Genomic DNA, 26,040 nt, shown 5'->3' with positions numbered 1-26,040 from the left:
TTTTGTTATGTTGAAAGGCGGGAACGATCCATTCATGTTGCCTGATATGTTTCCAGCCATGGTGATGGATCTGTTACCTCTTAAATCAGAGATCTCTCTTTCTCCTATTGCTTTTCCACTTTCAGTTTGTTCTTTCAGTTCCAACTCTATCTGGGTAGAGTTATTCAACATTGATGCAGCACAAGAGCTATAAAGAAATGGATAATCAATCAAGCACCAGAAACGATAATGGAGAAGAAGAACAAGAAGAACAAAGAAAGAGAAAGAATGCCAAAACGAAAGGCAGCGATGGGAGAGAGTAAGGAGAAATAGGGTTGCACTGTGATCTACAGTAATAATTCAATGAGAAATTTACGTGAAGTTAGTGGTTGAAGCTTCCCTTGCCCTTTCTTTCTATGCTTTTCTTTGACAAAACTATTTATAGAGATGAAAAAAAAAAAAAAAAATTTGAGTCAAGGAAAGTTCAAACTGAAAAACTAAATTTAGCTTTTCTTCTGATAAAAATGTCTTACCTTTTCTTCTGGATTTTTAAGCCATTCAAATGGTAAACATGTAAACAAGAAGGAGGATAAGAGAAGTCACAGAAATAGTAAAGACATTGGATATGACTTCTCTGCCCTTCTTTTGTGTGTTGATTTTTTATCAGGTTTCCATAAAATTTGACTGTTGGGCAATTTGTTACAGTCAAAATTAACTCAATTTTGACTAAATCAATTTATGATCAATTTCGTCATTTTCATTATTTCCTAGCATAATCTAGAAGAGTCTTCACTAGGTTCCAAAATTTTGACTAGACTTGAGCAGTTTGTTCATTGTTGCCATTGTTGCAGTCAAAACCTAATTTTCTTCTAGCATAGTAAGAGAAATATTACTAGGAATTAACAACTGCCTAATACAATTTATCGGTATAGTGCTCATAAAGCTTACGCTCATTAGGAAGTTCAAACTAGGGACCTCCTATTTATTGCTTTCAGTACTTTCTTAGCTAAGTGTGTCCAGAAACAAGAATTAAAATTTGTCATTCTTCAATTTGCCTCAACTTCTAGCCTAAATACGTGAGACTAAGCTACTCAAAATCTAACCAGGTACATTTAGTCCTAAATAAACATCAAAGTTTCCTAAATCTAATCTACATCCCTAGAAACTCTCTCTCTTTCTCTCTCACTATCTCTCTCTCTCTCTCTCTCTCTCTCATGAATAAAATAGAGTCATCACTATTCTCTCTCTCACCCTCTCCAAAGATTTTTTTTTCTATCATGTTTCTACTTCCATATATGTTTCTATCTCCACTGTCTTTGTCTAGACATGGTTCTTTGCTCCAAAAATTCATTCTAAGAGAGAATGAGATCTTTCGAGTCCTTCACGTACATTATTATTACAAAGAATTTGATTAAGAGAAAGAGGTTTGTTTAGAACTTTGGAAGTTCAATTAAGAACTACTCGTTTTGCTGAAGGTGTGACTCAGAAGATGAATTTATCATGGAGATACCAAAAAATGAAACCCTAATTTTTGTGGAACATTGAAAAGATTAAACGAAAAGATTGCAAGAAGCTACCGGTATATAGAGACACGTGTACATTGTGATCCTAACCTCATGGTCTTTAAATACCCTTGTAATGTACACTCAAACTCAATGAAATGAAATGAAAATTTACTTTTCTCTTTATGGTATCATCTGCTTCAAGTGATTGACTTCTTCTGCACGATTCAGTTTTCTTCATTTTATGTTTCAGTTGCTTTCTCTACCGCATGATCAGCTTTCTTTTCTTGCTTTGAAGCTCTCTAGCCATGGCGTCTTCTGCTTTTGTTTCCTTCTTTCCTTACCCGTGTACGCTGAATGTCACAAATTTTGTGACTCTGAAGCTCACTTCTGAGAATTATCTCCTCTGGGAGACACACTTCGTTATTTGATCAAAAGCCAGGATCTGCTTGGTTTTGTTGATGACGATATCCCTATCCCTGATCGAGTGCTCCAAAACGCTGCTAGAGAAGAGTCCATTAATCCCTCTTATTAGGCATGGATTTGCATTGACCGACTTGTCAAAGCATGGATAACATGGAAAGCTTAGTGATGGAGTTCTTGGTTTAGCCGTAGGGGCGACATCTTTTTTCAATCTTTGGAAAAACTCTGTCTAATAATTTCTCTCACAGCTTCAGAAGCTAGGGAGTTTGAACTTATGTCAAGGCTCCGCTCCTGCGATTTCACGCGACACCGGACATACATCCATTGGGAAACCTATTCTGATCAAAGGAAAGTCTTTCTGTTGCTTACCAATTTAGGGCCTTCTTATGACTCTTTCGCTACAACAATGTTAAAGCCCCCAATCCCCCTATGCAGAAATTATTCCTCTTCTTTAGAGTCACGATCTGAGAAATAGGGGAATTCTTGGAGAGTTGCCATTGCACAACCAAATTCGGCCATTTTTTTTTGTGCTCAGACCCTAAAGAGAGATGACACTGATTGTGGTGGACAATTTTCTGGTTCTTTCTCCTCACACAATCGAGGTTTTTCTTAAATTACTAAGGTAGGGGTTTCTGATAAAGAGAATCAAGATTCTGTTTCTTCCAACTCTATTTTGTGTTGTCAAATATGTAAAAAATTAGGGCATGATGCCCTCAAATGTTGGAATCGATTCTATCATACTTATCAGGTTGGTTCTATACCGAAAGCTTTGGCTACTATGCATTTAAATGATTCTCAAGACAGTAGATGGTTTCCTGATTTAGGTACAACTGATCATGTCACCTCTGATTTAGGTAATCTTTCTACTTTAGTTCCTATTGAACATTCTTCTTCTACTCTTATAGTGGGTAATGGTGCTCCATTGCCTGTAATGCATAGAGGTAGTTCAGGAGTTGTTACGACTAGTGGCTCTACTATACCTTTAAAAGATGTGCTAATAGTTCCTGAGATTAAGAAGAATCTCCTATCTGTGTCAAAATTAACAACTGATCTTGGATGTTTAATTGAATTTTCTGATTCTGATTTCTTTGTTAAGGATCCTCAAACCAGAGTAACTTTGGCATCGGGGAGTAATCGATGGTAGTGATGCTACTGCAAGTTCACAAGCCTATTTTTCTTCCAGATTTTGTGTTGCATCTGAAGATACTTGGCACCAAAGATTGGGCCATCCCTATCCTCGTATTACTCAATTTTTGAAAACTCATGATTTGATTCGTGTGAACTGTAAATCTCAACATGTTTGTAGTATAGTTGTCAAATGAGAAAAAGTGCTCTTTTTCCTTTTGTTAGTTCCTTTACCAGAGCTCGAGCCCCTCTTGATAGAGTTCATTGTGACTTATAGGGTAAAGCTCTTGTACTTAGTGTTCAAAAGTTTGGCTATTATGCTCTTTTTGTTGATGATTTTTCGTGCTACACTTGATTATATCCTCTCCAACGTAAGTCTGAGTTTTTCACTTGTTTTCTTCAATTTAAGGCAATGGTGGAGAGACAATTTAATTCTCAAATCAAGGTATTTCAATCAGATGGGGGTGGTAAATTTGTTTCAAGGGATTTTCATAAAGGTTTAGTTGATAATGGAATTTTACATCATGTCTCTTGTCGTGGTACTCCTGCACAGAACAATATTAGTTACATCTAGCTCTGGTGGGCTTATCTATTGTTTCTTCACCAGTTGGGCCTTCTGTTTTGCCCTCTAATGCTTTAGGTGTCTCTCAGCCCATTACCATAGGTCCAAATCTTCTTGCATCTAATAATGATACACTTAGTTCAAATGTGAGTCCACTACATTCTATGGTAACACGGTCCAAAGCTGGTATTGTGAAGCCCAATCCGAGATATGTGCTTAGCACTGTAACTATTCCTTCTAAGCTGACTTCTGTAAAAGAGGCCTTGCTTCATTCCAGGTGGTTTAATGCTATGAAGGAAGAAATGATAGCTTTAGAACAAAATCAAACCTGGTCTTTGGTACCTTGGACCTCGGATATGAATATTGTCAGTTGCAAGTGGATTTATAAAACAAAATTGAAGGTTGATGGGTCTCTTGAGCGGCTTAAAGCACTCTTAGTCGCATGGGGTTATACTCAACAAGAAGGGTTAGACTTTTTTGAAACGTTCAGTCCTGTCATCATGCCCGGCTCGATTTGGTTGGTACTTAGTATTGCCATCATGTTAAAGTGGCCGATTCGGCAATTAGACGTTAAAAATGCCTTTCTCCATGGATTTTTGAATACACTGGTTTATATGACTCAACCACCTGGGTTTGTTGATCCACATCAGCCCAAGGTAGTATGTAAATTGCATACGTCTTTATATGGGCTTTGTTAGGCACCAAGGGCTTGGTTTGACAGATTTAGCATGTTTTTATTTGAGTTTGGATTTATCTGTTCTTCTTCGAACAGTTCATTGTTCATCTATCGATCACAAGGGAAGGTTTTACTTTTCCTTCTCTATGTTGATGATATTGTGTTAACTGGAAATGATATGGAGTTTATAATGGGTTTCATTTTAACCCTTAGTAAACCTTTTGCAATGAAGGATCTAGGCCCATTACACTACTTTCTGGACGTTAGAAGTTTTTTCTACCTCTTCTGGGCATTTTCTATCACAAGATAAATATGCTAGAGATCTTCTCAAACAGGCTCAATTGGAGGATGTCAAGCCCATGCCTACCCCTATGGTGTCTCAGTCTAAAACACCTATTAATTCTGGCCCATTTTCAAATGTTACATTTTTTAGAAGTTTGGTGGGTGTTCTACAATACGATTTATCATTTTTAGTTAATTCAGTGTGTCAAGCTATGCATAATCCTACTATGGATGATTTCATGTTGCTAAAACGCATTTTCCATTATGGGCTATAGATTCATCAACAGAGCTCATTTCACTGATATGGATTCTCTAATGCGGACTGGGTTGGTTGTCCTACTACTAGAAGATCCACTACTGGTTATTGTACTTTTTTGGGGAGTAATTGCATCTCTTGGAGTGCAAAGAAGCAGCCCATAGTTTCACGATCTAGCACCGAAGCCGAATAACGGGCTATGGCTTCTACTACCGCTGAATTAACTTGGTTAAGTTTTTTGCTTCGTGATATTGGTATTCCTCAAAAATCTCCAACGGTTATTTATTGTGATTATATGAGCGCACTTCACATGACTATAAATCCTATTTTTCATGCCTGTATTAAGCATATGGAATTGAATTATCATTTTGTTTGGGAGAAGGTGGCACTTTGACATTTTATCACTCATTTTGTCTCGTCTAAACATCAGTTATTTGATATTTTTACTAAACCGTTACCTCGGCGGGAATTTCAGATTTTGTGTCACAAACTTGGCCTTATGCCTCGGTCTAGTTTGAGGGGGGACATAGAGACACGTGTATGTTGTGATCCTAACCTCATGGTCTTTAAATACCCTTGTAATGTGCACTCGAACTCAATGAAATGAAATGAAATTTCAGTTTTCTCTTTAAGGTATGCACTTGCAACGTCTCCTGGTGTCTTATTTAGGAGTTCAAGTTCTGGCAAGGATAGGGAGAGAGAATAGTGATGACACTGTTCTAGGAGAAAGAGACAGATATCATCTCTCTTTTTTAATCCTCTATTTTCTGCATCAGTATATCTTCTATACATTCTAAAACAAACAAAATTGATGTGTAATTAATGTAAATGATTGTTAATGTTAAAGAATGTTGTAGTTGACAATAACCAATGCCTTATAGTATGAGGTCAATAGTTTGAAATCCTTTGGGCTAAGGACAAAATCCCTTAATATATTTAGATAATTTTAAAGCTAACCCGCTATAGATATAGTCAAGATGCGCATAAGTTGGTGCAAACAAACCTCAATCTTCCACTATTAAATGAGAACTGATTCTAAACTGTTACGATTCTAAGATTGACTACAACCACAACATCTGTATCCCATCCACGTGGCAAAAGAACATTGAATTCAACTACATATTTTAGTATCATAGGCATGTAGAACAATTTTCTCTTGAAATTAGTCTTTGGGACATAGAGCACTTGATCCATTACTTTGATCAAATAAATTAAGGCAGTGTTCTATACAACCTTAAGAAGCCATTCTGTTTTAGATACCACAAAGCCATTATATGGATTGATTTCATCAGAACTTACCCAAAATGTCACTTACATGAACTTGCCACAGGAAATATTAAACATGGAATAACAGTACTACATCCATCCCTGGTTTACACAACACAAGAAAAGATATTTTCTTTGTTTCTTCAGTACACAAAGGGTATAACAGCCCTTCTTGACTTGGGATAATCTTCTCCAAACTTCTCCAAGTACCATTGATGGTTTGCATATGCCCTAGGCACCAAGTTTGCACATGTGTACAAGAGAAATGAAAATCCTGCCCAAGACCATGTCATCAATGTCCAACCGAACCACTCAAGAATTTCTCCGAAGTAGTTGGGGCAACTCACTCTCTCAAACCATCCTCCCTTTGGTATCTTGTATCCTCCATCCTGACCTTTTAGTGCTAGCAATTCCAGATCTGACTGTATATTCATCTTCATACCCCAGTAAAAAATTCTCAGCCCCACCAAATACCGGCCCCAAAACAGCCAGTTGCCCCGTTCACTGTAATTTGCATAGTGTGACACCCACCTTGCTTGCAGATATGCATTAAGAAGGTTGTAGCAGAATGCCAACAATGCTATTAAGACAGGGACACGGTTCGCACTCTTGGATCTCTGGACAGATGTTTTATGGATACGAAGAGGATAGATACATGTCCTGTGAATGTAGTGGAAGAGGTAAACAGAGATCAGAGCTAAAGCTTTGGGATTGAATCGATGCTGACCAAAGGGCAGGATGAGTAATGTAAGCCAAATGGTGGGACTCTCCATCAGGAACCAAGCCAGTGGTGCGGACAAGGTGGGGCCCCATCCTGCACGATAGTGCTTGCCATATGGGGCTTGGAGGAATTGGAGGCTGATAACAGTAAGAGGACTAAGAAGGAAGTGATATAGTAGACAGAAAAAGAAAATATTTTTATCTGGTAAGGATTCCATTAGGCCGATCAGAAGGAGATCGATCAACTGTCAAATTTTTTTCGAAGGATGGTTTATTGCTGGCTAGAACTTACAGTGAGGAGTATTGCCCCAGTCTAGATATTGGAATTACAGATCAACTCTAATCTGGGCAGCTACTCTTCAATTTTCAAAGTACCATCTTATATCTGTCATCCTACACATTTGTTCACTGTTTCTAGGAAACCCTGCTGTCAAATAAGACGAGAGGTAAATGAGGAAATACAGAATTATATTGTCATTCAAGGTAAAAGAAATGTAGCTTTTAAAAGTCTTGGCAAGATATAATCAGATGCTTACCTTCCTTCCATTGAAAATTCAATTTCCTCCAATAACTTTAGGCTCAGTTCTTCATTTCAAGGATGATATACCTAAAATTCACATCGAGTGGGAAGTGAACCATCATTTCATAATTCATTCATAAAAAGTTTGATGTAAAAATATCACTAACAAATATAAGACAATGTATGCTACTATTCTTCACCATAACTTATTGGAAGGCTTTTGTTTACCCTTTATCAAAAAAGAACTTCAATTATCTTCACTTTCTCATTTTGCCATTCTTCCAAAAAAAGCTAATACGGAAAAAATCCAAGTTCAAGCTAAAATATAGTCAAAAAGCAACCATTTCCTCGATATTGAAGAAGCAATACCATATCCGAGCCAATGAAATAGATGAGGAAAAATACAGAAATTTGAGTCAGTTTTCCCATGACCATTAACAATTATGATGTTTTGAAAGCATACTGCATTAGGCAATGGTTGTGCGTGTATGGTTGCTATAATCATATTATCTAACTCTAGGAGCAGTAGCAAATTATTCTACAACTTTTGACGGTAGGGAACAGTATTTTCACTTTCGGAGAAGATGGGTTTTTTGGGTAAGATATGGTGCAATTTAAGAGTGGGAAGACGGAAAATTATTATAGTTTTTAGAACATTTAGATCTCTCCTGTACTTGAAAATCTAAAATCTGGTCTCCTGCATGAAAAAACCCAGCTCCCTGGGGCCAGGACCTCTCCCCTAGATTTTGTTACTTAACTAAATGAAGATAAGTTGAACAGACATGACCACGACAATTACACTTTCAAAAAGAACCATACATAGATCAATATGAGAGAATAGTGTGGTGCGACTTAGAGAAGCTTCAAGAAAAATGGTAACAGGCAAGAAACCAGGGCCAAATGCAATTACAATAGAAGCATGGAAAACCCTCCAGGGGTTGTTGGGCATACTGAATAACCAATGTACTCAACATAACTATGAATTACAAGGAAGATACCATATGAATGAAGTTATTCCTGATCTACAAAAATAAAGGTGATATCCAAATCTGCAACAACTATAGAAGCAAAATTTAGAGTCACACTATAAAGTTTGGGAGAAAGCTTTTGAAGCCTGTTTGAGACATACTGATTTGGCTTAGTGTCAAGCAGATCAAATACTAATGGTATGTACTTAGTAGAGGCTCATGGAAGATACAAAGATAGAAAGAAGTACCTCCATATGGTCTTTATAACCCATTAAAAGCCTATACTCAAGTTCCTAGGGATTCAACCTGCCATCTTCTAGTGAAGAAAGGAGTCTCAGGTAAATATATGGAAGCAACCACTGATATGTATGAGGGTGTAGTGACTTGTGTGAGATCTGTGCGAGGTCAGGCATATAATTTTCAATTATGATTAGGTTCCATCACACATCAGCTTTAAGCCCTGATCTATTTATGCTTATCATGGAACCTAACCAAGTGCATTCAAGACAAGGTCTCATGGTGTATGCATTTCACCAATGATATGGTTTTGGTGGATAAGACAAAACCAAGGATTAAGGTCTGAAACAAGAGGCACAAAATAGGAGATCAAAAACTAAGTATAAGGAGTGTAATTTGAGCCATACTTTGAGGGATATTGACATGGTTTGAGTTGAGAAAGGGATATTGCAATGTATTATTTTAGATGTGGGGCCAATTATAAATGAAGAACATGACATTAAGGATAATGTTTCTGATGCAGGGGGAACCCTAGAAACTAGGGGACCTACAAGGGCTTAGGCAATTACTAATGGAAGGTAAGAAAACAAAGAGGGAACTGCAGCAGATAATAACTTGATAAACATGCAAACTAGACAAAGTAACTAAGTAAAGAGCAATATCAGTCCTAAACTAACAAGTAAGACTAAACAAGAATCAATAGGGAAACATAGGGATGGAGATCATGGCAATGTAACACCTAATTGAGTGCAAGATTATCAAGAATTCCTAAAGAAAAGTTGCCATCCTCGTCAAGAATCTATAACTAACATTAGAATTCAGCAAATAACAGTGAAAAAGATCTTACAAAGAAAATATAAGGGAAGAAGATTTTATGTGAGAAAAGGGATTAAATTGAATGGGGACAAAGGAAATAACAAAGGGAAGCAAAGAAGAAACGAGAAAACTGTAAAGGGAAATCCCAAACAACTAATAAACTATTGGTGAGAAATAAATGGGAAGGTTTTTGTGACAAAGGAACAATAGAAATATTTTATGGATGACAAAGTAACAAAATGAATACTAGAAAATGATTAGATGAATTGTCAAACTTCAGTAGGATTATTAAAGGCAAGGAAAAGGGAGTTTTTTCATGTCAAAAGAGAAAAAAAGGGAAAGGAAACTGGGGTTGGGAACTACGAACAGGCAACACAAAGAAAAGGAGGGCAGCAAGGCTGTTGTTAGATTGAAGAAAGAAAGAAAAGAAAGAGGAAAGGCAGCAACACTGTTACCTCAATGCGGAACTAAAGAAGACAAAAGGAAGGTACAAGAACACTCAGGATGGTAAAAAAGAGAGAGGAAGGGGAACAGAATAAAAAAGGAAAGAAGGCAGTAGAGGACTGCCGAACAGAATAGGGAATAGGGAAGAAAGAAAGGGGGGGGGGGGGGGGCTCTCACTCTTCATAAAGAGAGAGAGCAGAAGAGCTCACCGTGAGGAGAAGAGGAGAGAAGCTCCGCCAGCTCAGCAAGGGCTTTGTGTGCAAGAAAGAGTCTTTTTTCTTCACTCAAAATTCTAGTTTTCCATTAATTTAAAGCTACATACAATGCCCCTTTATTTCATCCCAACCCTACATTTAAAATCCCAAAAGAAACCCTAGATGACTCACTACTAATAATCTAATACTTAGGGTCAAGACTAGCAACCCAAAAGTACACTTAAGTTAAAATAACCCATGGATCAACACAAAACTCAATTACATTGGATAACCCATATAAATTAAAAAATTGAACCAAATTAACCCAAAATAACCAAACTAAACCTAAATGAACCAATGAAACTGCCTCTGGCAGTGCTCCTCGTCGAACCAAAGAACTCTAGCAATACAGTAGCCTCCAAACTGTCGTCAACCCGCATAGGTGTTGCCTTCGGCTGATCTCTACACTGGTGTTGCTGATAGAATCGAAACTGCCGCCTAAGGTTAATGTCCTCACCAGTTTCATGAAGATGCAACAGAGAGGCGTGTCAGAAGTGCTGCGTGACTGTTGTATTCCTTTAACAATATAGGAAATCTTTATAGGACTCTTATACAACCAGCTTTCATGTGTGGGCCAGAATGCTGGGCACTTATGAAGTGTCATATTGAGAAGTTATTTGTAACTAAGATGAGGATGTTAAGGTAGATGTGTCAAAAAAGTATGAAGGATAAAGTAAGAAATGAAAATATCAGAGCTAAGTACTGATTAATGAAAAGCTCTGAGAGAGCAATTTGAGGTGTAGAGTTATTTTTTCAAAAATGCCTTGTAATGCAGATCACAGGACAGGTCTGCTATGGCATGGGATCTGACAGAGAACCACAGAAGAACAGGAAAACAGAAGGAAGGGAAACTTGCATAAGAAACACACACACCAGCCACACAGCCTCCTAAAAACATAAACTTAATTATCACATTTTTCCAATATGAAATCTCATTTTGAACGGAAGCTATTTAAAAGAAGACAATCCAACTAATGAAGGACACCGAGTTAACTAAGAGATCAACTTTGACAAAAACATACAAATTTCAAACTCCAACTCCTAAAAACTTATCCCACTTTCTAAAACTGAAAGAGTAATACATTATTACCACAATAAAAATATTAATAATATTTTATTAAATTCACGACTCAAAATAAATTCCTAATATTATACTAGACCCATGACTAAAATTGGTGGTTTGGAAACCCAATTGGGTTTGGGTAGGTCCATGGCAGCATATCTGCATCTCCAAGCACATCCTAGTAAGAAGGAATATGTGATCCCAATTGAAGGACCTAAAAAGAGGTAGGGACAGGCCTGAATTGACCATAGGAGAAGCTGCGTGAAACGAACTTGCAAAGTCTAGGCCTTGTGCAAGTATGACCAGAAATAGAACCTCTAGGAGGGCAAGAATCCATATAGTAGACCACATTTAACTGGGATTCTCCTATCTTTCTGGGCATTTCCTATTTCCTCCTAGTTTCATTTTTTTCTCTTACATTTCATGTTTCATTTGTCATCTTCCATTTTTTGACTTCTCATCCCTTTTCCAATACATTCATTTCCTTTTTTGTCTACATCTCAGTTCTCCCAACGTTGCTTCTTGTTGTGTAAAACCCAATGCCACTTAAAAAAAATCTAAATGCTCAAATGTGATACAAAAAGAAGAAAGATCTCATATAACAATAATGAATAAACTGCAAAATTTATCAATTAACACCTGTAATAAAACAGTTCAACATTGAGAGAGAGAGAAGAGCACAAAAGAAATCCAAGCATCAGCAAGTTCATCCACCAGGAAATAGAATTGAAGAACCATGACTCAAAACAAAAAAGGTAAGTGCTTGGATAAACATTTGCACTTGTAGTATTTCATCATTTTTCTATCCCCATCCCCACTTGAAGGCATCTAGAACCTTAACTAATATAATAGACCAATAACAAGGTTCATCATTGATCATTACATTTTCATTTCTTTATTTCTGACATAATTCAAAATCTTGTTTCAGTCAGACAAAAATAAATGGAATACCAAAATCTAGCTGATGCAAGTTTTGCTTCATGCCAGCAGGCAAACAGCTGAAGTGAGCAAAGTTTTGAGAAAACTTCAACCACAATGATTTTGGCAGTGAAATAGAAATGCTTATTTCAGGTTTCACCACCTTTTTTGTCTCAAACTTACTGAAACTATCAAAATTTCTGTTAGTTTTTGACCTGAAATTTCTGAAAATAGAAAATATTAGTGCCTTTGCACACACCCCCCCCCCCCCCCCCCAAAAAAAAAAAAAAAAAAAGAGGAGAGAGAGAAGTGTACTGTTACTATAAAAGTTATAGAATGGGAACTCCTAAACCAACCCTCATGCCCCCATCCCTAGAGTAAAAGGGTAATAGAGAAGTATGAAATATGAAGGATAAAATAAAAAAAAAAAAACCTAGAACCACTAGGTTTGGAGAATAAGAAAAGGAGCCAAAGAAACCCATTTGAAGACCATTTAAAATCTGCAATCCTACTAGGGGTTGGGAAAAAAATTCTGTTTTAACTTGACAGAAAATAAAAATAAATAAATGAAATGCATGAGTATTTAAAAACCCAGAATGGCACACAGAATAATAGTGCAAGTTCATTTCTGCAGATAAAATGCTATAATCCTGATTTCTACTACTTCCCTCGCGTTTTCACTTTATTTTTGACTTGCAAACTATTAGGCATGTACTATATGTAGTCATGAGCAAAGTCCGGTTCTACGATGATGAAGGGGGGAAGTTGGTTGTATCAAGCTTGGCATTTCACAACTGGAAGGCATAAAAGTACAATGATGAAGGCCTTTTACCAATAGAAGTACCGCACAAATTTTAGATTGTTTTTCACCTACATACAAACTAAATAGCTGATGAACGTCCACAGAATTGAGTGCAGTAGCCAACATTTATGAAAATAGTCCGCTTATATTCTTATATCAAGAAACTCCACGGTTCAATATTCTCCAGTACAATATTTTTTCTGAGACTAACAGAAGTTAGACGACCACAAGGTTATGGAGCTAACAGAAATTAACTGCGATTCTAAGCAAACAGTCACAATGGCTACAAAAATGTCGATAATAATTTTAAACCCATTACAAATAAGTAAACAAATTCATTCAAAAGGATAAAGAGATATAGAAAGAGAAATTTACAGTGACATTAACGAGGACAACGATTAATATCTCTTCTGCTATAAAGTTAGAAACAGCCAATGGGGAATTTCGGTGATCGATACTGGTTTTCTAGATCATTGGAACGATCCACATCTTTCTGTTCTTACCTTCGGTCTATCTCTGTTTTGGCCTTTTTGGGAGATCTCAAGCACAGAGAGATCAAATGGGTTTTAAGGGAACCTAGAGGTTTAAGAAATAAGAAGATTCTCTGTCAACCCTAAATAATGAATCAATCGAAATACGAGGAAGAGAAGGAGAAGAAGCGAACGTGCTAACAGATGGTGAAAAACAGAATCTACGGAGTTATAACTAAACGTCTGTGAAGGACCACTGCTCTATCTACTAAAAAAATATAAATGGAGGACCACTGCTCCAATTACCAAAAAGCAAAAGGACCACTGCGATGTTAAAAAAGAAAAATAGCAGAGATGATGCTTTTCTGAATTTGATTGTTTTCAATTACATTTCTCTCAAATGAACCTCAAAGCTCACGGTTACAATGGAGAAAATTGAGGTAAGGAGACAATGGAGGAAACAGCAGCACCATCCCATGAACACAAATGTATATAATGGAAAAAACAGAGGAAATACGACAATGAAACCTCACCTTCGAGTTCACGGTTTAGTCGAAATCAAGTCGAGCAATGGAAGCAGCAAAGGCGGGCAAGTCTGGCATTCTTAAGAGAAGAAGATGACCAGCGTTTGAAACGCTTCGTAACTACCAGCATGAGATTAGGGTTTTTCCGCGTTAAGACAGAAATCTCAGTAACGCGCCGGAGAAGATTTTTTTTTCTTTCCCTTTCTGAAATTGGGTTCCCTTCCTTGGGTTGTTAATGGATTTTGAAAATCTATGGATGAGAACTTCCATGTCATATCCTGATATCCATGATAGCAAATGAGATTTTTTTGAGGAAAAAGTAAATGAAACAGAAAAAGTTTCCCCAATAGTCGCGACATGAAAACAAGATGAAAAGAATTTAATGTGATCTTTAGAGCGGTCTCTCATCTCCTAAATTAGCTGGAGACTGATCAACTCGCCTTCCAAACAACATTCGGCTTTCATCATTAGTCATTTTAGGCCAGGAGTTCAAATAAGTAGCGGCATCCATTTCAAGATGAGCATGGCAAATGGATATCTGACGAAGATGGAGGTGTAGAGGAAGCATTGTGTTTTAGATTTTGTTTTTTTGGTGGCACTCAATCTACACAATTCAGATATACTTGTGGTATGACACAAAAGTGTACTATCGGTTCAAAATGTTACCGGCACAAGAGGTGTGGTGTCGGTTGCTATCGACACCACTGAAATCCTGAAATGTTGGCAACATTTCGCGGACATTTAATGGGGCAAAAGTCGAGGCTCAAAAATTAGAGATTTTGGGAGTGTTTGGAGAGAACCGCCAAAAAAGCGGGAAAGGTCGCGACCAAGTTTCGTTGAAGATCGACGATTTAGTTCGAAGGGGGGGGGGGTTCTGTTTTCTTCCTCTCTTCCAGCGGTAGAACTCTTTTTTTTTTTTTTTGGTAAACCAAAATTCAAAAGACGGAAATGACAAGGTGTCTAATTACAAAGATCCAACAACCAAGTCATTAACTTTTTGAGAATGAGCACATGTGCTCCCCTAAGTATCTACAATCCATAAAATAAGAAAGGTGGATGATATCCTCTTGTGGTATGACTTTACAATTAAGAGCTTGATCAACCTGACAATCACTTTCCACCATTATATGATCAAACCCCTTCGCATCTAGAGGCCTCCGATCTAAAGCTTCTCCCTCAAGAGGTGTAGAAATGGAGTAAGGACGAGGACCGCACATGAAGAAACTCCCTTGTGATCTCTCAAAATATAACCCAAACCTCCTCTCGTTGTAATCCTGAAAGGTTGGCAACTTTCACTAGCATTAATGTAGCAAAAGTTGGAGAGAAGGGAAACATTGGTATTGGAGTAGAAGATGAAGGAAAAAAGAGATTGCAGAGATTTTGGGAGTGTTTGGAGAGAACGACGTTCTACAACAAAATTAGATCCGGGAAAGGTTCGAAAGGAGACCAAGTTCAATGAAGAAAACAAAGAGAATTTTCTAACACTAGATTTCAAATGGCAGAAAACGGATGGCCTCTGTCGAGCTAACGATTTAGTTAGTTGAAAATGTATGGAAGAGCTGCGAGAGTTGTGACCGTATGATCAGCCTCTGTATACCCAAAGTCGGGTTTTTGTAGATCCATCACCCACGACCCAAGTCCCAAGTCCCATCATAGACAACTTAATATTATTTATATAATATTAAGGTGCCCCATGGCTTGGTTAGAGGCACTCACTACTACCGCAACCACGCCCGCTTGGTCCACTCGAACTCCATATCGCCCCCCCCCCCCCCCCCCCCCTTGGTGGTATATACGATTTTATAATCATATAATCATTCGCTCCACCGATGTGGGACTAAACGCATATGGTAATCTAAATCACCTAATATACATCCGAGAGAGTCCTATAGAAACAAGAGTCCTAAAACAAAACTAGGGAGATAGAGTTTTAATGATTTTGAAACTTATCTAAATAGTATATTATATTATATTATATTATATATTTTTTAAAACAAAATCCAACAATTTCTCCTGTTCCCGAAAAAATAACCTATTTTTCGGCAAGATTTAGTACATTTCGTTTTGATTGATATTTTCGTGTCGGACTTGGGCGATACGGCGATATATTGCCGATATAAAGTACCACGGTCCTATATCCCCTCTCCTTCCAATATTGAGACCAAGATGTTTTTAGCTGATTTTTTTAGTGGCACTCAATCTACAAACGTAGTCTACTAAGCTGGGGAAATTAGTTTATATCAACCCCACTATGAGAAGCTCTGATCACTTCAATTTGCTTTTTGAATAATCTCTTTGTCTTTCGAAGAGACTGTAAGAACAGTGTTGGAAGGGCTTCACAAGTTCTTCCATTCTTTCTCAGCATGGATAGATCTAAGCATCAATTTAGCTAAGTCACATATACTTTTATTCTAATTGCCCATCGGATATTGTTGTCACATTTGATAGAACACTTATCTTGATGCTCCAATTTCATCTCGAGCATACAGGCTTAGTGATTTTGGAAAGTCTGTTGAGAAGGTAGATACTTAATTATGCTCTTGGCCCCATAAGTATTTACCTTATATTGGCTGATTGATGCTCCTCAAGTCTGTGATAATGGCATTGTAGCATATTGGTTATTAAATGTTTTGAGTGTCTCAAAAGGTGTGTTGTAAAAACATGAAAGCAAGATGATGGGAATGGTAACTCTGATTAAGTATTAGTTAAGGTAGACTGACATTTGGTGTAACACATTAAGCAGAAGGCTGAGTTGGCTTAAGGAGGTTAAGGGATAGGAACCAAGAGGCTTTCTTGAGATGTTGGGTCCTCACTGCTAGTAATGTCAGTTAATTGTTGGACTCAATTCATTAAGCAACGATGGATGGAGCAAAAATAGATTTGGTTTATGGAGATTCCTTAGTGTTCGTCTACATTGAAGGCTATTCTCTTGACTCATGAACCTACAATGAAGTGTGAAACATCTTACTCATGATGGAGACCAAACAAAGCTTTGGTATGACTCGTGGCTTGCAGGTGGAATTGTTAGTTCCACCTATTAGCATGGTACACTGTGTTGGCAACATATCGCCGATCTCGCCAAAGGTCGGCGAAATATTGCTGAAATGTTGACATTTGGCGATATATGCCGAAAAGTCGGCGAAATAACGCCCAATTCATATATTTAATAAAGATTTATTCGGGTTTTCACCGATTTTTTGTTCAATTTTTGCCAAAGTGATGTAGGGACTCCCGTGTCTGTTGACAACAAAATGTGAAGCATGAACCATACTCAACATAATTGTATAATGAATTGTAAACTTTAGTACATCTATTCACTAGTTGCGCATTGTGTTTTCTTTGCATTGTTTACATTAGTTTATATGAATTTTCCAAACTTCCAGTTTTGCCGGCATATAGCCAGACATGTGCCAATCAAAAACTTTAGATTAAGTGATATTTCACGCCAAAAATAATGTTCCCAATGTATTTATTGGCCTCAAATTAGGCTACATGTCAAATTTCAGGTCAAAATGACATGAAATACCCTTTCAAAACAGGGGTTTGATTTTTCATCGAACCCCAACTAAAAGTCACCCGACTTTTGGGGGCATGTCGCCCGAGTCGCCGTGTCGCCAGGGTCCGACACGGCAACACGGACCGACATGTCGAACCTTGCCTATTAGTAGGGAGCATATATCTATGGTTGCTTGGCATTGGGTTATTTGGTTTACAAAGGTACAAAGAAGGTTCTTTGTTAGGTAATTGTATTAAAAATTAAAAAAAAAAATACAATTGAAAGATGAATATCCTTAGCCAATTCGGAGAGCTTGATGTTGAAATCGAAAGAACCACCAACAAACGAGGTTGAGTCACACATTGAGTGCTATCTTTAAGGTAATTGATGCACCCTACTACCAATGGTTCTTTGCACCACCACCTCCAAGATAAAACAATATCCAACTAGAAAATGAGGTAGTTCTTCTAGTCCCTTCAAGGAGCCAAAAGCTATAACAAAACACTTAAACAAACTCAAAGAAAGAATGAACTTTATAAAACAAAAATGCAAATGTGAAGAGTGTCTCTATTGCACACCACATGCAAGGAAGGGGTTGAATTTATATAGGCCCAAATCACACCTTACACCCCTTGAGATTCTCAAGGCAATGAGTTGGGTCATTGAATCACAGTGATTCACCTCTTCACAAGGGAAAGAATCAATTTCCTACTAATGGAGAATCAATGGGCTTGTCCCTTCTCCATAATGGGAATAAACCACCTTGACCTAAACTCCCTACTAAATGGAGAATTAACTCTCATATTCAACTCTTTTGTATGAATTGGATCTAATCCATTCAATAACCTTAACTCCAACTCATAGTAATGGCCATGAATGGTCATGAAGTTGAAATAAGAATTGAAGATCAATAGTTAGAATTTGAGTAAATTCCACCCTACAAGTAAGCCTACCTCATCACCATGATTAAGACCTTTAAGACCCATGATCAATGTCATGAAGAGCTTCATAACCAAGGTCATGAAGGGCCTCCTTTACTCATGGGTGCCTCATTACCACCCTTACCTCATTGGTCCCACACACAACAAAACAATTAAAATAAAGAATGCAAAAACTAATTTTGAAACTTAATATAGATTTTAATAAAAAACCTAACATTCTCTTTTCTAACATGGTTGTGTGCTCTCAAAAGGTTACAAACCTATGACAAGATATTTCAATGGGGGTGTTGTCCCTAATGCTACATATATCCTATGTAATAGAGGTGGTGAGTCTAATGACCACCTATTTTTTACATGTGATGTCACAAGGGTGGTGTGGACTGTGGAGCTCGATATTACAAATGAATGGGTATCATAGGCTGACATCTGGAATGTTGGCAGAGGAACTTAGGTGGATCAACAAACACTTTCAAGGGAGAACGTTGACGAACTAGATCAGAGCTTCAACTTTGTATGCACCATTTATTGCATTTGGTAGTTTAGAAAGGCAAGGACTTCTCTCGATAAGTATGGGTTTCCAACTAAGGTCGTGAGGCGGATCGTGTCTTATGCATGGCACCAATTTAGTGGCTAGACAGTGGTGATTCTGAATAATTCTTGGACTAGAGTATTTTTCCATTGATGGTGGTTTTGAGATGGTCGAGAATGCCAACAGAATGGGTCTCCATGAATTGTGATGGTTCCCAGGTGGGTGACTTGGTGGCTATGGGATGATCAGTTGTAATGTGAAAGGTATTACAGTGTTTGCCATAACAAGAAGGTTGAAGTGCATAATTTTTTTAGGGTGAACTCAAGGCAATGGAGGTGGTGGGTTTGGAAGGTGAAGATGTTTGATATCTCTCATATGTAAGTAAGGTCAGATTTTGAAACCACAATTCAAATGGTTAAAGGTATATGTCATATGGATTTAGTGTTGGAGATTCGAGAACCAATGTTGGCGTATATGGATTGTGCCTTTGACCATTGTGTAATGTGAACTAAAAACTTGTGTGGATATCTTGATGGCTTACTTCAATCCAGTCAGACAATTCACTTTCATTCTCTTTCTCTTCAATGGCTTTTTTGAATATTGTCCAGAATGATGCCAATTGAAAGGAACTGAAGTGACGACAAAAGAAAATGTGATATCTACTTTGAACAGGCCCAATAGAAATAACAAATTGGTTACACCGGATAGTTCTCTTTAACAAATTATCTTTGGTAATTCTAGGAAAAAAAAAGGTGTTTCTTATCCTACAACTGAGTCATTGCAATGCAAGTAACATGATGGTAGCATATTGACAAAAGCAAATAACTGGTTAAGAAGAAGCTGTAAATTGTGAGAAGCCTCTGGGCTCGCAGCCAGAGGAGAAAATTTGCCTATTTTCCACAAAAGTAGGGATGTCAATGGTATGGTTTGGGGCAGTTTTGGGTTGGGTTTAATGGTTTCGGACTTAAAACACCCAGCCCAAACAACGCCTATTAACAAAATAATGGTTTTAGGCCAGTTTCGGTTTGGTGTGGTTTGAGTTCGGGCTAACTAATGGTTAGAGCTAATGGTTTATACTTGGGTTGATCAACGGTTTGGGCTAACAATTTATGATATGCAAGAAAAAGAACAAAAAGAAATAGTTAAACATCTTGCAACAAGAGCCAAAATTGTTATTGGTCAATTCCCATTAAAAAATGAGAAGTCATTCCACATTGTAGAAATTCCACCTACCTTATAGAAATCAAGAACTCAAATAGTAAGGAGTAACATATAAACTGCAAGCTCATTTCTCAGGCTCCACTAAATAGTCTTCCTAAAACAAGTCTTCAAACTAAAAACCCCTTTTAAATTCTAACTTGTGCTATGATTGATTATCTTGAAATTGGGTTCTTGTTTTGAGAAAATGTTGATTTTTTCCCCTCTATGAAATCTGTCTCTTTTTTGGGTTGGTATTTAGCTTGATGTCTAAAGAAATACTTGGATTGGATAAATATTTATTTAATTTAGGCAAACTTGGTACATTCAATTGGGTATTCATATTTAATCCTTTTAATTGTCCTTTACAAGTAGTATAAGACTTATTTGATCTTTTCAATTCATACTCAATTTTTCTGATAGTCTATACAAACTATAAAAACTACCCAGTGGTAATATGATAATTCAAACAATATTTAATGTAAAATTATAAAATAGGTTGTAAAACGGTTTATAATGGATTCACGATTTGGGTTTGGGCTGCAAATTGACACCCTTGTCACATTAGTGTAACAAAAATTGCATTAATGCAATTAGTTATCATTAACTGCTCCCCCCCCAAAAAGCCAAGAGCCATAGAAGTTTGCCCCAAACCCATCAAGCCCAAGAGATTTGGAATCTTTCCTTTCAAACTACTTTTTTTTTCTTCTTTGGGTTGAATCTCCCACTTAGAATTAGGTTCTTCTAGCCAAGCTCTCGTTGTTCTATTGATCACCCCACTCCTTCAGTGGGACATTTCAAGTGCAGCTCCTTGCATCCTCTTCCCTCATTCTAACCAGCATGAAGAAGAATTCAATGGCCTCTTTTTTATCTCGTGATATCCAACCTTAGGTATCCACCCTGAGGAAAAATTTGAACGGTTTAGGGGAAGGGTTAAACTCTTCCAAGATCTTCAACATAATCAAACTATGATAAAATAAAACCTAGTTCTAGAAACTTAGCTTCACACCCCTGGAGTTTATCCTGATGTAATCATTCCCTAGAACCCTATCTTCTTCTTTTTTTCATCCATTAAAAAAAGCTATCGTCTTCCAAAATATATTTGGGATGCAATTGGATAATTAACAATTTTGATCAGTTTAATCTCAATAATCTCAAAGACCCAAAACAAAATGGAAAAAAGTTAGACTGGGTAGGCAGCTAGGTCCACTAGAAGGATCTCCTTCAACTCACAAGGAGGATCCGAAAAGAACTCCAAAGGAGAATCAGGTGTTAGCTCCTCTTTGAAATCCAATGAGCAGCTTTGTTCACGGCCAACATGTCTGAAGCGAATGAGATCACACCTTCTACAGTGATTCACCATAGTTTGTTGAACTCGTGAACTGGGTTCTAGTATGTTAGTTGCTTTCATCGAATCAAATTCACCTGAATTGGCCAGGTCCCCAACTCCATGGCCATCCTCGTCCCTACCAAAATAGTAATGAGTTTTGCTTTCACTATCGACCCTGCCTGAACTTGCCTAGCAAACCCACCAATGAAGAACCCCTCACCATTGCGGATCACACGCTACCTACTTACGTGCCCCCACGCCTCCCAAATGATGCATCTTCTTACATTTAAAGCGAGCTCTTGGGAAAGCTCCCAATAAGCTGAACCACCATTTAATGCCTTTTTTTTCTATTAAACAAATCACCATTTAATTTTAATATTTAAAGAATGAACAAATTACATATAAACCCTTTATATTTGCAATCAATTACTCCTACTATCCCTAGAAAAAAATAAATTACAAATGTTCCCTTACAACTTTAGCAAAACTGTTCATTTATAACTTTTAGTTCTTAACAGGAGAGGGCATTTGTAACTGATTTTTTTTCAATGATAATAGATGTAATTGATTACAAATACAGGGGTCTATATATAATTTTTCATTAAAAATAATATTTAAAAAATTATATAACTGTATTTGAAAGCTTATCCAGTGAAAATACAATACTTCACTTTTACGGAGAATATCAATGCATACATTATTAAAAAGATAAAGATTAAAAATGATATTGGGAAGAGGAAGTCTAACTAACATTCACTGCTCTCATGACTAAAAGTATGAATTCCAACCATGTTTATGTTTGGGTCAGAGAGGATTTGGGCCATTTAGGGCTAACGGTGCATCCTTTAGCGATGCCAACTCCTACGTCTGTGTTTGGTTGATACGAAATTATAAAATGGATAAAATAATAAACTTAATTTTTTTTTGGGGTTAAGAAATTTATTTTATTTGGTAGAAACAAATAATAAACTTTAATCCTTCTTAAATCTTAAGTGGGCAAGAGGCATAAACACATAAATCAGTGGTGATTTTTATTTTACTTTCTTTCCCATCGAATTCTTGTCAACCAAACGTAACTATAAAAATGATTCTACTGAAGAAAAAAAAATGATAGAACTCCGACGGCTCATACCTACTGATAGGATTCTGGAAAGAGAAGGAATTCGAATGAAGTTTTGATGGTTTCATCGGAAAAGAATGAAATCGCGGTTCCAAGAAGACCGAGAACCAGATTAAAATGGAAAAAAATCAGATCAATGATTCTTCCTTCAAATAGGAGAGGTATGGTCCTTGAATGTGTTTACTGCTTCTGCTTGATTATCGTTTTGCTTCCACCCCAACGTCTTTTGTCTGAAACATCTCACACGTTAACAACGAAAGTAGGAAATATCACATAGGTATAACTTTTCTGAACTGACATATCTTCCTGGGTTAATCAAGACTTTTCTTTTGATTGTTCCAAACCTAGAAGTAAGAGTTGCAGAACTTAGCTAGCAAATCGATGAAGCCATGAAGAATTGTTCTATAACAATCCCAAAACTTGTATGAGACCAAGAGAACCCTAGTAGACAGAAATCGTACTCTTTTTTCAAATTTTCATGCCTTACTGTTAATTTCTGTTACCATGTAGTTTCACTGTGATTGAAATTATGTATAAAAGGGTTCATTGCCCAATTTGAACTCATATTGCTGTTGCCCATCCCCTTTTCTAGGAGTATCTGATTTCAATGTTGCTTCACTCTGTAGTGGGAAAGAGAAGTCGTCTCCTTATATTCTCGTGTATCATCACCTCCTCTGTTAACAAATTAAATGGCAACGTCTTATTATCTGCGTCTTGTTCTTCATCCACTCAAACTCTTACTAAATTCCACTCTGAATTTATTAGTCTGTCTCACGGGTCCAATAGAAAGACGAGCGGGGTCCTTGACCAATTATCTCCAGCACACTCAGCATTCTCATCACACCGCTGTGCATCTATCCTGCAATCGTGTATTGATCAAAGGGCAATTGAGCCTGGAAAACAGATGCATGCGTATCTTCTCATTGGCCTTGGCTTGAATAATGTTGTAGCTACCAAACTAATCAATCTCTATTCTGTGTGCAGTTATTTACCATATGCACACTTCTTGTTTGATAAAGTTCCCAAGGACAATGTGTTTCTATGGAATGTCCTTATCCGTGGCTATGCATGGAGCGGACCCCATGAAGCTGCCCTCTCCCTTTACCACCAGATGCTTAATTCTGGTCTCAAGCCTGACAAATTCACTTTTCCGTTTGTCCTCAAGGCATGTTCTGCTCTCTCTGCTCTTCAAGATGGAAGAGACATCCATGGCCACGCCATTCGAATGGGATGTGCATTTGATGTTTTCGTTGGGGCAGCACTCATAGACATGTATGCCAAATGTGGGTGTGTGGGGAGCGCAAAGAAAGTCTTCGATAAGATTCTGGTGAGAGACGTGGTCCTTTGGAACTCAATGCTTGCTGCTTATTCCCAGAATGGGCACCCAACTGGCGCCCTCCTATTATGCCATGATTTGATAATGGTGGGTTTACGGCCTACTGTTGCCACTTTTGTCACAGTTGTCTCGGCTTCAGCCAACATTGCAGCTCTCCCTCAAGGCAGGGAAATCCATGGGTTGAGTTTGAGACTTGGATTTGAATCTCAGGACAAAGTCAAGACAGCGCTTGTCGATCTGTATGCCAAATGTGGTTCTGTTCATGTTGCTGAAAGGCTGTTCGAGCGGCTCACAGAGAAGAGAGTCATCTCTTGGAATGCCATGATTTCTGGTTATGCAATGCATGGTCATGCCTTTGAAGCTCTTTCCCTGTTTGAGAAAATGACAGAGGAAGCCCAGCCTGATCATGTAACATTTGTTGGTGTTCTCTCGGCTTGCAGTCATGGAGGTTTGATGGATGAAGGGTGGAAGTTTTTTAAGTTAATGGTGACAGAATATTTGATACCGCCAAGAGTTCAGCATTACACGTGCATGGTTGATCTTCTTGGTCATGCTGGAAAATTGGGTGAGGCTTACAATCTTATCCAACAGATGACAGTGAGGCCAGACTCCGGTGTTTGGGGTGCTTTGTTGAACTGTTGTAAAATCCACAGAAATGTAGAGTTGGGGGAGAGGGCTCTTGAGAAGCTGATTGATCTTCAACCCTATGATGCAGGTAATTATGTGATTTTGTCAAACATCTATGCTCAAGTTGGGAACTGGGAAGGGGTTGCCAAGGTGAGGAAGTTGATGAATGAAAGGGGACTGAAGAAGAGCGTTGCTTGTAGCTGGATCGAAGTAAAAAACAAAGTTCATGCTTTTTTGGCTGGGGATACTTCCCATCCTCAATCTGATGAGATATACAATGAAGTGGAGAGGTTAAGGGGACTCATGAAAGAGGCTGGCTATGTTCCGGATACTGCACCAGTTTTCCATGATATTGAAGATGATGAGAAAACTGCCATGGTCTGTAGTCATAGTGAAAAGCTTGCAATTGCATTTGGACTCCTCAATACACCCCCAGGAACAAGGCTTCTAGTTACCAAAAACCTCCGGGTCTGTGATGACTGCCATGTGGCAATCAAGTTCATCTCAAGAATCACAGAGAGGGAAATAGTTGTTAGAGATGTAAACCGCTACCATCATTTTAAAGATGGCTTATGTTCATGTGGAGATTATTGGTGAAAAGAACAAGCAGATTCTAATATGTTGACTATCAGTTGTCACTGCTCATATAGAAATGAAATGAGGTTCTGTTTGAGCCTTTTGAGTATGGATTTGCTGGTGCTTGATATTTAGGCCCCAGATCATGGTTACTTGAGGCCATTGATATGCTTGCCCGTGTAATGGAGGTTGACCATTGACAACTTGAAAATGATAGAAACTTTTAGGGACCTGCCAAAGCTTTTACTTTGATCAATACATAATAGATTCATAAGGATTTTGTGAAGGATTTATTGCCCTCCAAATCTCACTGATTAGGTACATGGTTCTTTGGCATACTGTATGTTTCATTGCTTTATTTTTATCATTAAGTAGAGCATTTGTGATTTTTCATTCTTTGGCATACTGTATGTTACATTGCTTTGTTTTTGTCATTAAGTAGAGCATTTGTGATTTTTATAATTAGTAGGAACTTGGTCTATTCTCATTTTTTGAGTTTTTTGTAAATTTTTGCTGGAAACCAGGGTGCCTTGAATTTAGTGTATGTTTGGGTCTTTGGGAATTGATATAGGACGGGCTTGAAAACTTCAATCAGTCCCAGAAAGGGGTGTTGAAATTTATGGGCATTTATTCTTTTGTTTCAGGGTGGTGATTTAATATTGTTTAGCTGTTGGATCAGTATTGGCTGTTCAATCTTATTTTAAAGTTAATACTGTATGGGTAGTCTTGTTTCATTTGAAAATGTATGAGTATTTATTCTTTTCTAGGGCAGTGATTCCCGGGAATGATGTTTATCATATGGTGGAGAATGAAATAATTATATCGAGGACCAGAATTATATCATGGACGGATGGAACATTCATGAGGGTTGGCTTGGTGCCTCTTTTACATTTATCTGTTGAAAAGTATTTACTTTTCTCAGTTGTCTTTCCTCATGCTTGTTTCAGCTTTTACATTTTTGGTATATCCCAACATACTTCTTTTTTTTTTTTGGTAGAAAGCCATTTATTGAAGGGATGGGCACAAGGCCTCACAGGAACAGGCTTCCTGGAGCCAAGTAGTGGATAACGGCCAAACAGTC

General features: G+C 37.6%; 1 protein-coding gene and 1 pseudogene across 6 annotated transcripts; one reads left to right on the top strand and one right to left on the bottom strand.

The window, feature by feature from the left end:
* Positions 1–5,909: 5,909 nt before the first annotated feature.
* On the bottom strand, positions 5,910–14,377 carry DET2 (3-oxo-5-alpha-steroid 4-dehydrogenase family protein). 6 transcript variants are annotated; one of them, XM_089140679.1, is made up of 3 exons: positions 13,817–14,377; positions 7,328–7,398; positions 5,910–7,218 (listed from the first exon to the last, which is right to left on the bottom strand). In XM_089140679.1, the coding sequence occupies exon 3, from the start codon at positions 7,007–7,009 to the stop codon at positions 6,215–6,217; it is 795 nt and encodes a 264-aa protein (XP_088996805.1). In that variant the 5' UTR covers positions 7,010–7,218; positions 7,328–7,398; positions 13,817–14,377; the 3' UTR covers positions 5,910–6,214. The 6 variants fall into 6 exon arrangements, with proteins under 6 accessions (XP_088996805.1, XP_088996807.1, XP_088996806.1 ...); XM_089140681.1 differs by having other exon boundaries at positions 5,910–7,215; XM_089140680.1 differs by lacking the exon at positions 13,817–14,377 and adding an exon at positions 13,189–13,779.
* An 8,316-nt stretch (positions 14,378–22,693) lies between these two features.
* LOC148999725 (pentatricopeptide repeat-containing protein At2g01510, mitochondrial pseudogene) lies at positions 22,694–25,574 on the top strand (annotated as a pseudogene).
* Positions 25,575–26,040: the final 466 nt, after the last annotated feature.

This window comes from Hakea prostrata, chromosome 11, assembly GCF_041222555.1.
Source record: "Hakea prostrata isolate BN-2017 chromosome 11, UWA_Hpros_2, whole genome shotgun sequence".
Classification (NCBI taxonomy): domain Eukaryota; kingdom Viridiplantae; phylum Streptophyta; class Magnoliopsida; order Proteales; family Proteaceae; genus Hakea; species Hakea prostrata.
This window is presented reverse-complemented; position numbering and strand designations above follow the sequence as displayed.